The sequence below is a fragment of the Rhipicephalus sanguineus genome, chromosome 4, assembly GCF_013339695.2.
Source record: "Rhipicephalus sanguineus isolate Rsan-2018 chromosome 4, BIME_Rsan_1.4, whole genome shotgun sequence".
Classification (NCBI taxonomy): Eukaryota; Metazoa; Arthropoda; class Arachnida; order Ixodida; family Ixodidae; genus Rhipicephalus; species Rhipicephalus sanguineus.
Window position 1 is genome coordinate 98,287,543 of NC_051179.1, and position 17,389 is coordinate 98,304,931.

The window sequence follows — 17,389 nt, forward strand, 5'->3', positions numbered from 1 at the left end:
TATTCTTCCCCAGGAGAATGAACAAGCGGAACGAACAGATCTCCGATCGCCCCCCAGAATTCAGTCAAGGGCGTTTTTACTTGGCTTTCGCTTGACTTGACGCTTTGCTTGACTCGAGTGGATGCGATGGAAGCAACAGTACCTTCAATCAGCGTCCCACCACTCGTTGAAGGCAACGTTACCCCACCCTCACCGTCGTCGGCGTCAACAACAGCAAGCAACGCAGAAGACAAGGCTGCGAACAGACGAGCATACGACGCTGAACGCAAGCGTTTGAAGCGAGCTGCGGACCCGAACCTCGTGCACGCTGGAGCCGTTCAAGTCGTACTTGGTGTGCGCATCGTGTAACAATTAAGCATTCGCAAACCATGCCCAATTACGTAACATTCACGCGATACCCTCACCACTCTGCGACGCATTTACTCGAGTTCCCCCCGTGGGAAGATGCGGGCGACTTTTCTTTTTTACTTATTTCCTGAGTCATGCTCGGCGTGCCAACATCCGCACGAATATTGTGCATTTGCGCCAGCCGTGGCGCCTCATAGAGCTAAGCAGTAATTCGCTGACTAAATCTGTTTGATTGGTAAAACGCGTTGGCCATTTATAAGTCACATCATATCTCCAGCGCTACCGCTCTCAATGAGGTATTCTTTGTAGTGGGCAAGTTAAGACTTTGCGTTAGGCACTACCTTGCAAATTTTAAAGAGTAAGAGCCGTGCGGCTGGATTAAAGGTGACGACGAAGCGCCCACTGTGTCAAAAAAATTGGACCGGTGTTACACTCTTCGTAGAACAAGAAGGCGAAAACCGAGCTGCGTATCCGTAACGCGGGGAGTTTGTACCTCTTCAAGACACAAAGGAGCCGCCGGTTCAGTTTCTCCGCCTTCCTATGAGAGACACGAGAAAACGTGAGTGCCCAGAGAAGACAAGGCACTGTTGTTCTCACACTCCGTCACAAGCCGATGCTCATGTGAGCTACAAGGCCTACGAAAAGCGATACGGCAAGATAAACGCGCTGTTGACTGCTAAAGCCATGCAGCCGACCGCCGTTATGGTGAGCTCGGCTCAGGCTGTACGTTGGTTGTCGTTAATTCTGATTGGTAAGGGTCGCGTTATGAACTGTTATTTACGCACGGCATTGTTTCCGGCCATTGTTTTCAACCTATAATACCGTTATTAAAAAGCAGTAACGTCCTTTACATCCAAGTGTATAGTGCATATATTGTCACATAGGTCGTGACGTGGACGAAGGTAGAAGTCAGCAGAATAAGAACGAGTCTTTTATTTGGCGAACTTGTGCCAAGAAACGAAATAGTCACTTTACAAGCGATGCACAATAAGCACGGATTGCGGCGAACAAAGCGGCGTCCGTGGATCAACTGACAAGCGGTCAAGCGCGTCGGCTTTTATAGAGGCGCTATCGAACTTTCCAGCAATATCGCTGGTGGCGCCGTTATCTCTCGACAAAGTTGGAACATTCGCGCGCGGCGGGCAGTCTTAACGGAACGTTCTAAAACAATCGCGAAGCTTCTTACACATCGCGGCGCGGCCTGCGCAGCGCGTTGCCAACAGTCTTTGTGGGTGAAGCTTCAACTCATGAAAAATAAGACGCGTGGCAATATAGTTTTCTATTCGGACAAGCGCACGTGGCAGGAGGAAGGTTGACTTTTGCCTCCTTATGAAGTCTACCTAACGGCAACTCTGCTGCCAGGGCACAGGGCGATTGCTGTTCATTATCCTCGTCTGAAAACGCCACGACAAGTTTTACATCGTATTGGTTTGTTTCCCGAAGTTTCCTTATACGGATTTTGCATTGTGTACTTGGGTTAACCTTGCGTGCTCGTCATGAAAGTCAAATGCAGCGAGGTCGGTTTTCTAGAATAATAGCTAACGTTTTTTTTTATTCTCTCTGTAGTTAATTTCATCGAATCAAACACACATAGTGAACGAGGATTCGAGCCTATTCGTCTTATCGACCTCGGCAACCTCACAGAACCATACGTTACTTCAGGTAAGATGAACTTTTGCTTATGTTTCGTTATCACTTTAAGTAACTTTAAATTTCATCTTTTCTGAACATGCCAGTGTCAACTAGTGTTCATTAGCAGGAATAATTCTGATCTTTTTTAGGAAACAACTGAATATGCATGGTACGTAGAGATGCTTGCAACAACTACAGCACCTAAATAACTCCAACGTGACGATTTATGCGGGAAGGATGACTGGCCACAAAAAAGTCCTGGCTACCGGAAATAAGCAGGAAATGTTGACAACATTAATAGGGGATTACGTAGATAGCTTAACTCCCCTAAAATATTTCTGCAGATTAGCAGTAAATAACGAACAGCTCGGTCTAGATAGCGCTTCCACGACGATTTACACAAACCAAATCATCATGATTGTGGAAGCACATGGCGCATTTATTACGTCGACGTAACTAATTTCTCGTCCGCGAAAACATTGGTAATATGGACTGCTGTTGTCCTGGAATGCCACGTTGCGTGAGATGTATATCATCATGTTTGGGGTACATTAGAAGGTATCATTGACCAGAAGAAACACGAGGTGGTGGCATACATTGCCTGCAATAAGTGTGTTCTTCTTGCTCCAAAGCGTATATAAAAATATGTCGGCAGGTCCCACGACTTGTGAGAATTGGTTTCATGCCAAGCAGTCAGCGATGCGTATATGCTGTATTCGTCTATGCATAATGCGTCTATGCTGTAATCGCTGCGTCTATGCTGCCAGCATACACGCAGCGAGTGCTTCTATGCTGGCAGGCAAGTGAAATCAGTTGCAAATTGCTGAAAGCCACCTTGCACACTACAGACAATTTTTCGTTTTGTAATTAACTAATTTCTTAATTAGCATTATTTACCTAAATTGCCAAATATTGACTTTGGGCAAGAAATGCGACTTGCAACGTTCGGCAGCGTCTTCAAAAACCCCAATCGCATTATTTGCGATAAAGAAAGTCTCACGTATACTATTTTTTCCAAGTTGCAAAGAAAGCCCGCGAAATACAAAAGGAAACACGGGACTAGCGCATTCGCGTGCCGCGAGAATGCTGCTCTCAGCCGTGGTTTGAGCGAACGAAATCAGCTGCCGCCGCGACTCGCCGTCTCCGTTGCAGCGGCAGGCCGATAAGCTTCTTGGCGCGCGCTAGCTACAACTTGCACCGTCACGCGCGCCAACTGGCTGGCAACGGGCCAAGAAACCACTTATCGGCCTACCGCTGCAACGGAGCCGGCGAGTCCCGGCCGCAGCTGATTTCGTTCGCTCAAACCACGGCTGAGAGCAGCATTCTCGCGGCACGCGAATGCGATAGTCACGTGTTTTCTTTTGTATTTCGCGGGCTTTCTTTGCAGCTTGGAAAAAATGGTATACGTGTGACTTTCTTTATCGCAAATAATGCGCTTGGGGTTTCTGAAGACGCTCTCAAACGTTGCAAGGAGCATTTCGTGCCTAAAGTCAATATTTAGCAATTTAGTTAAATAATCCGAATTTACAAATTAGTTAATTGCCAAACAAAAATTGTCTGTAGTGCGCAAGGTGACTCTCAGTAATCTGCAACTAATTTCACTCGCCTGCCTCAAATATTGTATTTTTTAACCACTGGATAAAAATAGCTAAGACACCCGGTATATATATATATATATATATATATATATATATATATAAATATATATAAATATATATATATATATATATATAAATATATAATATATATATATATATATATATATATATATATATATATATATATATATATATATATATAATATATATATATATATATATATATATATATATAAACCTTTTTTGCTGTCAGTTGCACTGAAAGAGTAGGCAGCCAGAATATATATGGCCTTGACATTACTTTGTTTCTGAAGGACTCTGTCAACTATTCACTGCTCCTAAGACCAGAATGAACACTTCGATCGGACATCGATGTCGAGAAGTACGAATCAGTGGTATTTGCAGGTATTATGTGGATTACCAGAACCACTGGCGTATATCCATAAATATCGCACACGGGGACACACATCATGCAGTGGTGGCCATTGTGGTTTTATAAATATGATTTATTTTTATTTCTATGAAAATTAGCATAACGCTTTCACTTAAAATTTAGCGAAAAATCGACAATGAGCGTCGGCGCCTGGTCTGAAAAAAGAACACTGAAGAGCCAATAGTATGTCTGCGTGCAGTACTCAGGATTCAAACGCGGCATCAATTTATTTTTAGTTTAACGATTTGTATGCGCAATTTCTCAAGATAACCACCCCATGTGGGGACTAATCTCGTATCAAAAAATAATGTTGACTCTGATCCACGTGTTAGAGTCGAATTTACGCCGATATATCCCGACCTGAAGATGGTGGAAACGATAGTATGTGCGTTACTTAGCCCCAAATTGTCCTGCTTCATTCCGTGAGTACCGTGCATTACATGGCGAAGTAAATTTCTATTCGTAACGCGTAGGCAGTTCCTAGCGTTCTTTCAGCTTTGTTATTCGGATTCAAGTATGAAATAAAAATGATAGCATTTTTCTACTAACGCGTGAAGGTACAGCTTCCCTTGAAATTGGCCTCCTAAACCCACTCCAAATTCAAAGACGAGGGAGTGGTTTCCTCCTTGCCTTCACTGCCCCCCTCGAAGCGTAATCTCCTTATCGCCGCTTAGTTCGCCATAAAACGCTTGCACAATGTCAGCAGCAAGCGTTGCGCTGATCAAGATTTCGTGGTTTTCCGCTATATGCTGTTTATTTTCGCTTTCGCAGTCGAAAAGAATTGGTCGCGTACAATAGTCATGCGAGAAATGCAGAACGGGTGTGTGACTGCATTGCAAAGCACGGTAACAGACAATTTACAACTGATATCCGTCGTGTATAAGCCAATCGAGAGCTTTTATCCTCATGACGTCACGCGAACGTCACGGGAAACTTCGTGTGAGAATGTTGGTGTCACGAATTGTGCCGAAACTAACCAAGCACTAAATGAGAATAACGCCCTCCCTCTTCCTATTTTCAGAGGTTTTTCGAGGCCCTTTAATTTCAGATCCACTGCCCGGTGTATATGCGCTAGACGCTCCTCGTAAAGCAGTTTTTTTATGCTTATCGGTTTTGTTTTAGTTACCGCAGTTATAGTCCAGCAATCCCACTTATACTTCTTTGTGAATGACTTCCAACAAATTGCCGACATAGATAACCGTAGATGATAGCGGATTGTTTATTGTCTTTGCATTTAAACGCGCAGCATAGCAAACATTCGCGGCGCATCGTAAGCAACGCGTAGCATGTGAGAAGACTCATGTTCCGCAGTGTTTTTTGCAACAAGCAGCTGTGACTTTTCTACTTCGTTTCCGCTCATTGGAAGGGGCTTCAGATTTCAGAGTTGGTTTCACGGGGAGTGCGCTGTCCTTAACTGTCAAGAAATGCAAATATGGCGTTTGGACGATAAATCACAAAGGTGGACATCCCTTGCAATTGTCCTCTCTGACTTCAGCATCATTTACGCCATTGACACATCTGCGTAAATTTGCTGTTCAGATAAAACGTGACTACGGAATATAATCTAAGGGAGTATGCCATGAATACAATGGAACTTCAGAATAGAAACATCCAGTGCAGGACTTCAATACGACAACACTACACTATCGCAATAGTGTAATCTATTTGCCTTGTCTGTCTATCCATTGTTTCCAGACCATTGGAGTGCCTATATTATGTTGTACACCAATAACACCTATTTGGCTTCGGACTACATTTACTGCCGCAAAGATGCACTTCAAATCCTCGTGAAACTCTACAAGAGTATGGGCGAAGAAGGGCTACAATATCTGGTCGCCTGGAAATTCTTTTCACATCTAGTCCGGTTCACTGACCCTTACCTCTTTCTTCAGAGTAGGCCCGCCAGCGAAGCTTGTTACGACCACGTCAGAAAAGTGATGGGTCTGGCGGTCGTCAGCCCCTTCTTCCAATCGGGTGAGTGTACTTCGTTGTGCACCTTTAATGGCGTTCACATAAGCGCCATTATTCTATGGTTGCCAAATTATGCAAATACAATCTGACATAAAGACCCCGCGCGAGCAAAGTTCTGCTGCGTCACTCCGAGTCACAGCGACGTCAGTGCGCGCCGCCACACTCGACCGCTCCACGCCCCACTATCGCAAGCGCGGCGAAGTAACATTTTGTCATATCTGGAGGGACGAGTAATAGCTAAAGTGAAAACTCGAAAACTGAGTAGCCACAGGGGAGCATGGTGAGTGCTTTTCTTTTTCTTAAAGAGAAAGACACTTGATTTTTTCCTCTATAATAATGCCTATGATTCTGACAATAAAGCTATTAGTGTCGACAGAGTAGGATTTATCATTCTGAACCAAGTCATTGTTTCACTTTAGTGTCCATTTCACATGCCTGCAGATTTTCGCTATCTTTGACCAACTTAAACGTCAAGACCTCGATTGTAAATCACCACTCTATTGAGACAAGGAAGCCTCCTGAAAACACGCAGAATTTTTTGTCATCCGGACGGCGGCACATGCGAGCGATCAAATGGAGAAATTTTCACGAGAGAGGCTACGCTCTCTCCGCGTGTTATCAGTAGATGGTCGTCAGCGGCTGTCATCAGTGGAACATCAGTGAAATGTTCTCAAGCATTCTATGCTTTGAGGTTGTTTAGGGTAGCCCGAGCTTCCTAAATATGCGCTGACCTTTTTTTGACGCTGCCGGCAAAAAAAAGCTCATTTCACATCACATACAAAAAAGATAGTAAAAAGGCCTTTAGGAACTGCACAGTTTATAAAACAGAAGACCCGCCACGGAGCGTTACGTGGTAATGGCGGAACCCGCGGAACCACCGCGATACTCATACGTCTTCTTTTCGCTTGAGCGGTGCACCCTGCCATTGCGAGAAGCGCTCATCTTCTTGACTACACTTGCTTACCCTGCGTAAAAGCCATTTTGGCGAATTAACGGTAGGAGATGACAGAGGGGTCGTTGTAGGGATTTAACCGGTCTATGTGGACTGTCTCCCGTCCACGTCATCGTTGATCAGAAGAAGGCGCTAGCGACCACTATGTAACTAGCAGGTCATGTTTGTTTCAGCACAGGGTAGGAGTTATTCTGGAAACAAGTTTCGTTGACGTACCAAGGCTACCTAAAGCGATACAAAGCTATATAATTGCATCCGTGGCACAAGATGCCGGGGGCTTGAGATATCGTGACGGTGTTTCTGTCGCTGCTGATCAGCTGCAGTAAGGGAGTGGGCAATGTGGCGACACTCTTCCAGGTATTCATGAGCTTGTGACACTGTGGTCAACTCGGCAACATCAGGGCGGTAAGGCCCCAATGGCCTTACCGCACCGATAAGGAAGGATGGTGTCTAGCATGCTAGATGACGCGCGTCTGTAAAGTAGGAAGTATGTAGAGAATCCAGTGGTTCTCTGCACAGCAGTATTATACGCGTACGTCACAAAAGAGAATATGGTCCCAGTTGGATTGATTAACATAACATAGATTGGCGGCATATACCACAATGATTGGTTGAATCGTTCTATCATGTCATTTGCCTTGGGATGGATCGCTGCGGTGGCCCGATGAATGGCATGGCATTCCTTTAGAAACGATTCGACTGCATCCGACAAAAACACGCGTCCTCAATCACGGAGCAGCTCACGCGGTGCAGCAAGGCATAGAATGACGTGATGTACAATAAAGAAAAACCGACATCACTTACCGATGCATGTGTCAATGGTGAAGTTTCCACGTAGCGAGTGAGGTGCGCGATGGCGATGATTATCCAGCGATTTTCAGCAGGTGTGATTGGAAAAGGTCCATAGAGATCAAAATCAGCGTGGTCGAAGGTTTTTGCAGGACGAGATAATGACTGTAGTCCAGCTAGAGAACCGGAAGTTGGATTCTTCCGACGCTTGCAGGCGAGACAAAAACGGACCTAACGGTGAATAAAGCAATATATCCCACGCCGATATCAGCGGTGGCGCAGGTGGAGGTATATTTTTAGCACTTGCGCGCACTGTGGGTCGGCGTGAAAGGAGGCGCCTATGTCTGAGCGGAGGTGTCTGGGAATGAAGAAGGAGTCATTGCCGTTCTTCGGGTAAATAATTTTGTCTGTTATCGCGAGGCTATTAGTGAATTCGCTCTTGTGTAGGTTCCAGAGAAATTGTGATAAACGTCATCAAGAAGAGACGAGACCACTTCTACATAGAGCAAAATACTACTCAATATATTTACAAGACATAAAAGCATGAGGTAAGAAAGAAGCACTCACTAGGCAAACCGAAAGCTACCTAAACAACATGTTGCTACTTAGCGGAATGAGACAAACGCGGGCGAGTTATACCAAAAATGTCACCGCTCGTGCTGAGTAACACCGACATCATCGAGGAATGCACACGCGCAGCCATCGGTGGCAGCTGAGGTGCTGGAGATGCTATACCGTTGGTATAGCTGCAGATTGAAGTACCTGTTGAGTAGAATTCAGCAGCCGGACGTCCTTTTGGAGTTCGCCAGCTACGAACTGGTGTTCACACGGGAGACGCTGATCTTCTCTGGCCAACGTCAGCCTATCATACGCTGTAGTCTGTGCTCAGGTGAGAGCCCGCAGAGGCCTCGATGCAGGAAATTTATCGTTCGCCACTCCTGCGCCCTGGTCACGGTGTTCAGGCCGCCACTTCTCTCCAGTTCTACCTCTGTGCTTGTTTTTCAACCCAACGTGGGGGCTACTTAATGATAGAGCTGGTATTACGTATCTTCACGCGTCCTATTTGCACAGTGCCTTCTTCGTCGATTTTCAACCACGAGATCTCACGTCCGCACATTCAGTCGTCGTCTTTTTCGTCCTAGCACCGGCGCCTTTGATCACTCCCGCATTTTTCGGAGGCGGAACTTCTCACATCAAATTGGTATAAGAAACCATCACGGATAACGAAGGGCTGTATCTTACGGCGCATACCTAGCTGTAGGGATGTTCTGCAGCTGAGGCCGACGCAACAAGTCCAGCAGTGAGGCAACCCAGGGGTTTTCTTTCGATGCTCCAGAAGCCTGCAGCTGACACAAAGTGCAGACACGTCGTGGGTTGGCGAAGATTGGTCACTGCAGGGTAGAGACGATTCGAACAGAGACGTGTGCGTTTGAATGTCAGTCCACATCGGTAAATGACGCCAATATCGTACTCCTGAAGCCAAATTGCCCAACGGGCGAGCCGGCCGGACGGATCTTTTGAAGAGTAAAGCGAACATAATGCGTGGTGATATGCAGCCACGGTAAATCGGCTTCTGTAAAGATAGGATCCAAAGTGGCCTATGACCCATATGATGGCTAGAAAATGTTTTCATGTCACAAACTAGTGGCTTCCGCTTAAGTTGACTGGCTGGCGCAGCAGACGACGTACTCGTCAAATGCAGGCTTACGCTTGGCGAGCACAACACGTAGACCGACGCCGCTAGCATCCGCGTAGATTTCAGTCGGGGCAAGTAAATAAAAAGTCGAAGAATCAGAGGTGATGTAAGAAGGCGACGGTGTGTAGTGATTGTATCATCACATCCCGATGGCCATACCGAAAGGTCGTGGTCACAGCGGAGTTCAGTAAAAGGCACTATGGTGGACGCAATGTTTCGAATAAGACGGCGAAAGTATGAACACGGGCCGAGGAAGCTGCGTAGTTCTTTCATCGTCTCTGGTTACTGGGCAATGGCACGCAGTTTCGTCGGGTCCGGAAGAACGCCATTTCTAAGGACGATGTAGGGCTGGACTCGCAGGGGCCGGACGAAGCAGTCGCGGCGGCGTTGATGCTTTTGGACGAGAAGGGCCAGGTGGACTGTCGCAGGCTCTGCGTCCGCTGGTCGTCAGGAGTAGAAGACGCATGGTCGCTCGGACGTTCGCGCTCGACCAGGTCCCTCCGACAATGTTGGCCTCTCGACGTTTACGTCCGACCGGGCCAATGCGTGTCCTACGCAGCAGCGTCTGTCTAGCCAATGCTTCCTCTATTTGGAGGCGCATGTTTAGCCAACGTGGCCTGTTTTTTTTTCTTTTCCTCGCGCCATGCGGGCACGTGCGGGGAGGTATCTTCAAGATGGGCGAACTACTTTTATTCCAGCACGCGTGATTGTGCACTTTCGACGCTTCTTCGGGGTCTTCTCAGCGGCGTCGGGGCACACCATGACACCCGCGTTACCATTCCTTAAATAGACACTCAGGCCTGTAAGCTTTCTGTTGCGCTAAAGAAAACAGTTGGTTTAAAAATTGGTTGTCGGTACCTTTATTTAAAAACGAGGACGAAGCACACCCTTGCTTGCTTCATTACTCACCTGTCTGCTTACCTTGTAATGCAAAGCCAATAATTTTCAGTTCCATCGCAAGCTGCGTGGAAGTAAACTGTCTCTCCATTTTCTTATTTCCTTCCGAGTTTCTGCCGAAAACCCTTGTACTAGCAAAATATCATAATTTGCTTTTTTTTCTCAGCTTCAGTGACAGTGGTACGGAACGCAAACGGCAACGAACCCTGCGCATTACAGTAGCGAGTGTCCTCCTTTGTCCTTCTCAAAAGTGTGCTACTTCACCACAAGGTATAACAAAAAAACGTAATCTTGAATATATCAGTCAACCATCATATGTCTCTAACATCTTCAGGGTTGTTTTAGTGATTCGAACCTTGTTAGTACCCTAATACGCACGTTTCTGTTTGCCTGATTCGTTGCTAAAAGATGAACAGAAAGTCATTCATCTCTGTAAATGCTTGTTGCAAAATTTCATCTTTTCTGTTAATAAAGCGAATAAATTATGGCGACGCATGCCGGCTGACTGCTGCCACAGACACCTAGAAGTTCAATAGCCCGAACACAATGCTATCTTAACTAATACTATATAATAATGTACCATGCTATATTCAATGACGGTGTGTCTATGTCACGACTCGGGGCCGAAGCACAAGCTTCTCCCAGGATGTGGCATGGGGGTTGGGCCTCTGGTGTATGGCTTGCGCCAATCGCCGGTATGAAAGAGTCAAGGGCCTTCTGCAATCAAAGAACAACAGCCTTTAATAATGTGTTTAAACAAAGATAAAGATATTTCCACAATCACCGAATAGTTATCTAGAGTACAAGGGTGAACTAATTATATATTCCACAATTATTCAGATAAGTGCAGCACGCATGAAAATTCAAATGTGTCAAGACACTGAGCAGTATCAAATGAATTACCAACAGCAAGAGCCGAGCAAATAATTCGAGTCCGCAGTCCACTAAGTTCAAGCGATTGACATACGTAACCGGGCGCAGCAGAGTCCTTCAACACCGGCGCTGTTCATGAGCGACCGTCGAAGCTGGCGAGATGGGTCAGCCGGGGCAACACGATGACCGGAAGTGCTGGGTGGCTGCGTTTTGTCCCGGGAGTTGCCCAGCGTGGATCTCTTCTCCGGCGTAGAGCAGACTGATGAAGCATAGGATGGGGCCGTTTTTATATGTTTCTCCGGCCGCCGGTCCCAGCTTCTAGTGTAGTGTCGGTGCATCCTTGAAGCGGTCACGTAGGCACTAGTTGCTACCGTGCGTGGTTCACACTTCACTTTCGGTGTCCTTCATGGGCGAACCATTAGCTCACACACAAAACACCAGTCACGCGATCGCGTAGGGACACGATCTAAGACGTAGCTCGGATACAACGACCCGTGATTCAGATTCCGCCGTCGCTGACGTTTACGGCAAGCCGTTTAACAATAGACAAAACATAAGCACATGATCTGAAACGTGGCTCGGACACAACGTCCGGTGGTTCAGACACAACACAAACAAAAGCACATGATCTGACACGTAATTCGGATGCACGTCTTAAGGCTCTGGCTCTGCTGGCGGTGACCTTCACGGCAAGCAGTTCCATACTAGACAAAACAAAAACAAGGCACGCAGCTCGGGTGCTCGTCTTACGGCTCACGCTAACACACACAAAGCGGTGCACGTATGCTCACGGCACAACATTCTTGGAGCCTAATTAGAGCGCTTTCGCCTTGGGCGTAAGTGAAAAAAAACCCCTTTTCATGGCGTACCTTAGGACATTATGCGCAGGCAATGTTAAGCATATGCGACTTTTGTGACAGTCTAAAACATGCTTGCATGATGCTTTCCTGAACAGAGATTCGACCGTACATGATAGGAGGGGCAAGGAACATGGTGGATGAAATCCGCAATGCCTACGTGAGGGCCCTGCAACATTCAACCTGGCTCAGCACCGACTTCCGACTAGCTGCTGTAAAGAAGATTAGGGACATGGTGTCCAACGTGGGAAGTCCCGGCCGACACTTCGAGTCTGACTTCGTCGAAGCACTGTACAGTCAGTATTCATGAGTATGCGCATTCCTAATGCAGTAGATACATAAGCGTGTGCACCAGCGGGTCAAAAGGGGTGTGGGGGGGAAAGGGGCAGGCGCTTCCTATGTGGATATAACGGGGCACCTAGTCACCCCCGTACCTTTTCTCACTCTGTCCTCTCTTGCCTTTCTTTATTGAGCAGGGATATATTTATGCTCGGTTTTGATGAGAATTGGGCTGATGAGCCCTGATGATGCATTACAAGACCTGTTCACTTGCCACCTTCAGCCCTTGAAAAGCGTGGACCAAACGCGGGCCATTTTAAGCATGTATCACTTAGTTTTGCAGCTATAGCGAAGTGTGTTTCCTTCAAGTCTCGACGAATGATGGGAGGAAGGGAATTATTCACGTTACAAGAGTTCACTTAAAATGTTCAGTACAATTAGCAACGCTTTTCTCATTCAGTTTAAACGTCGACTGCAATTACATGGGAAGAAAACATTGCTTCGCGGCTGACTGACCGCGACAATCGCTTAACACGTACCGATTTTGCGCTTTGAAGAAGTTCAAGAACGGAACAAAAATACGGGTTTGGTTCATGCACGTATTCAACGCGCTTTATAACATTGCGGTTCAATTTGCGTTCAGAGATATATGAATCTATGAACGCTATTAAAACAAAAGTGGATCGCCATTGCGGGGAGAAATGGACTTGCCGTAGTTCCATATTGCTCTCGTGTCATTCTACGGGGTTTTTTCAGCCAATAGAGGTTTTTATAAAAATCATTCCACAGTTAGCCAGCTGTCGTCTTCGCACACGAACTCTACCTCGAGGTGGAAATACATTGAGCAATCGATAGTTACATTGAAGTTAGCAGTCAACGAAAACTTCGTAATTAATTTTTAATTATCGTGGTTGTGGGACTATAAATCCCAGATATTATTATTATTATTACCGTGAGGACCGTACTTTATATGTACAAGTAGCAGGACGTCTCAATCTATCGCTTACCGTTCGCGAGTATTAACACACAAGCCGCGATCCGTATATTCAAAGACACAATACTACGCTCGCTAAAGTGGGAGTTGTCTTTGTTATTTGTATGATGTTTTCGTTTCGGCCGTTCACCTGATTAACGAAGCAACCACCTTAGGCTTATTTTAAATTGCGTGGAAAATGCAAACACGTGGGAAATTGCCGAACGCGTCGTTTAGGGGTGTAGCAGACGTCGTCTTTCCGTCATTTAATCTGCAATGACTGCGTCAAGGCGGCTCCCGTATGATTGAAGCCGCCAGTCCCTTGAAGTAGCCACATTCGAACCGAGGTTTCTGGATTTTTATTCGTATATTGACCGAGTCTACTGATTTTATCTTTACTTGACTGGAAAGCTTTTCTGTCATAGTGAACACTATGACAGCTTTTCTGTCATAGTGTTCACACAAATGATTTAATACGTTAAACCCTAACACAACTGTAACACCGTACCCGCACTATCCCGTGCACTCCGCCTGACACTTATAGACACAACGAATAAGTCTCCCGCGAGAAAATGGCGGCACGGAGTGGGTCGAAAAGTGTGTAAACCCTGGAAACGGCGGCGCGGGCTTCAAGGCACCCTAATCGAATCATAACTTGTTATGCACTTTCTCGGGTTTCACGTTACTGATGATGCATTGAGCGCGTTATTTAGAACTACTCAAGACCTACACCAGCTTTTTGTGTGAATACGAATGAGCTACTGTCGGTTGAAGTTGCTCATCTCAGAAGTGTTGAATAGACGAGAAATATATATATAAAGCATTTGTTATTCACGCATTCATTGCTTTCTATGAAGTCGCTAATTTCGACCCTTCTCGAAAATGGTGACACCGTCAGCAGTTCGACGAAAGCTTTCTGATCAGGTATCACGCTACCAATGCAATTTACGGTTACTATAAGCCAAACGAAGGGGTTGACGTTTAGGAAACCCTACGGTTTCGTTATTCGCTGTTTTGAAATCATTTTGAATTCTCTGATTCAGAACCCTACCCGGATGAACCGCTGGACCTAGACGAACTGTTCCCGACCTGGATAAAGGCTCTGGGTCTCTCTACTCAGTATTTGTGGACGGACACCACGACCCCACTGTACGACGACACTAGCTATTTCCCATTTTATACGGACGCAATCAACGACATCACTGTACCGACAGCATCCATGCTTCGTCCGTTCATGTATCCGTACGGGATACTCGCACTGAACTATGGAGGTCTTGGAACGGTACGCACACAGCACTTCCTTGCGTATCACACGTACTGTGCTTCTTTCCACCCAATCATTCCTTGAGATTCGGTTCCGCTAGATTACACAAGTACAAAAATATTGTATAGGTTTGAGAATGCTAATTCGTCTACCGGAAACGCCAATCAGGAATGCGTGTTAAAAGAAAGAAATGCCACATTTTTTTCACACTGCACATAAGTAAATTAGCGATCAGCGTCGCAGGTTTCTGCACGCACGCACTTAAGGTCTCAAGGAAGCTGCTTTAGCGTGACAGCGCCCCAAGAATAAAGCTTCAGTAGAATTACATTCGTGCGAAAGAGACGATATTACTCCAAAACAATGATAGCGAAATAGGGTATCAATTAAACGGTATCAATTACGTACTCCTCATACACGTTGGAATTCAAACATCCCAAATTCTTCTGACTGGGCAGTCTGCCAGTGGACAATACATTCGATTCACTCCTAGTGGAAGACCGTTGCACTTCTGGCACGTTATAAAGGCATGTGGTGACGCCCACGCTGTGTCTTGTATGAAATTGTATGAATTCGTTGGAAAAAGAACAGCGATTGATGCAGCTAGCGAATAAAAAAAAGATGCTTGTCTTCGTCAGATCGCGAACCGGTCACAGTGTAAATGCGAAGCTTTGAAGGCGAACGAAGAGCACTATCTATCTATCTATCTATCTATCTATCTATCTATCTATCTATCTATCTATCTATCTATCTATCTATCTATCTATCTATCTATCTATCTATCTATCTATCTATCTATCTATCTATCTATCTATCTATCTATCTATCTATCTATCTATCTATCTATCTTGCTCAGTAGAAACCGGATTTTGGGCAAATGCCTATTTTGTTCCTTGCGCTACTATCGCGGCATTTTGATATATGAGCATGAATTAGAGGTTAAGGACTTTTATAGTGTTCTTATAGCGCCTATAAATGCCTATTTCTGGCGTTCGTGCCTAGATGCTTACAAGTGCCCATAAATGCCTATTTTCAAAATTGGCGCTTATATGAACGCTATTTATCCTCCAGTTTCGCTCGCGTGTGCTGTTTGAGACTGTTATTCACGTTACCGCGTAACATTGACTATTGCAAACTATGGGGATGGACCTAGTCCTCTAGTTCAACCAACTCCCGGAAACAACTGCTAGAAGGCAGTGTAGTGGGACCACCGCCGCGCTGACAAAGCGCAGAGAGCCATCAGCGGAAATGAGAGTAAAGACTATGAAAAAAAAAAGAAAAATGTGATGTGCACGCGCTTTTGTTTTGTTTGTAATTTACTTTTTAAGTTGGTAACAGCAGTAGCGTAGCCAGAATATTTTTTTGGCGGGGGGACCCTACGTCATGTATGTTCGTGCATGCGTTTTTATGCGTGCGTGTGTATACACACACGCAAAACTGAAATATTTGAGGGGGGAGGGGCTGAACCTATTGAACCCTCCCCCCCACCCCCGCCTGGCTACGCCAGTGGTTCACTGCCAGGGGAGAAATTGGCTTTACGCGATTTGGCCCGGACAATAGAAGGAATCCTCCCTTCTGGTCTTTTAGCGATCTGGCTGTCTGCTCCAGCTCTGCCCTTCTCAGTCATGCCGCAAAGATACCCACGAGTGTGTTGATTCGACAGCGGACACTTGACTCACCCTGAAGAACACGGCAGAGACCGTGTTCTGCGAACCGTGTGGGACAAAGCCCAATTGCACGGCCGTGTTCAACTGTTGGCGCTTTCGTGCCATCTTAAGCAATAAAATTTTAAATGCGAAGCATTTCTTAGCGAACCTCTGGCACTTTGAGCGTTTCTATCTACGTATCTATCTATCTATCTATCTATCTATCTAGCCGCCTACGTCTGGGTGCTCTCATGATCGCCTCCTTAACTTGGTGTAGACCAAAATTTGCATGGGAGGGTAAGAGAATTTGACGAATATGATTGTCGGGTCATGACATGAATAACGTTAAAATCCTGTCGCGTACGTCGTCAAACCCTTTCCACTAGACACGTGTGGCACATACCCGTTTACCACGGGCCGCGGTGTACGGGTATGCGCCACAGGTGATTGACAGTTTATATCTACTCAGGAACGGCGAGAACAGACATTGGTACCTTAAATTCTAGAGCTTTAAGGAAAACCAACATTGGCAGCGTTGACTCAACAAATGGAAAGAATGAAAATTAGGATCCCAGCAGGAATCGAACCCAAGCATTTTGCGTGGCAATCAGGTATTTTACCACTGAGCCACGCCAGGTCTATAAACTGGTTTGGAAAAACAGCCGCAGGCGTAAAATCGGTGCAACGTCAATTGCGGTTGTTGTGGTGGCTATCTAATTTTACAAGAAAGCAATAAACAATACATGATACTCCTACGATGTGTAGGCTCCTACGATACAGGCGTCATATCAGATTAATGTCTGTGGTTCCAGTGTTGGCTCGGCTTTCATAGCAGTCTAATAAACAATGTTTATATTTTTATGATTCAGCAAGCTATATTGAAGCATTGCTCGACCCCGGAGGAATACATTAACGAAAGTTACATAAGATATCCACATCACCACACCGTAAGGTGCACTTCGTCCACCAGAACGACGCAGTGTCCTCTTCATTTCTTACGAGGTTGGGCGATGACGTCATGCTGACCAAGGATGACGCCAGATTGATTGACAGCCACTTTGTAGAATATGCTACATAGGCCACATACGCCCAGCTAGTCTACGAATACGACAAACACCATCCACTGATGTTGGTCTACGTAGCACTATCCAGGCCTACCAGCCTCGACGGCCTATACCTCACCA

General features: G+C 45.8%; 1 protein-coding gene across 1 annotated transcript in view; it reads left to right on the plus strand.

Annotated features, from left to right (window-relative positions):
- The window catches only part of LOC119391432 (endothelin-converting enzyme-like 1), a 144,452-nt gene that overhangs the window by 72,662 nt on the left and 54,401 nt on the right, over positions 1-17,389 (plus strand). The window contains exons 3-4 of the mRNA XM_037659112.1: positions 12,145-12,342; positions 14,342-14,580. Of these exons, the coding sequence (XP_037515040.1) occupies positions 12,145-12,342; positions 14,342-14,580 (437 nt within the window). The remainder of the gene's footprint in view (positions 1-12,144; positions 12,343-14,341; positions 14,581-17,389) is intronic.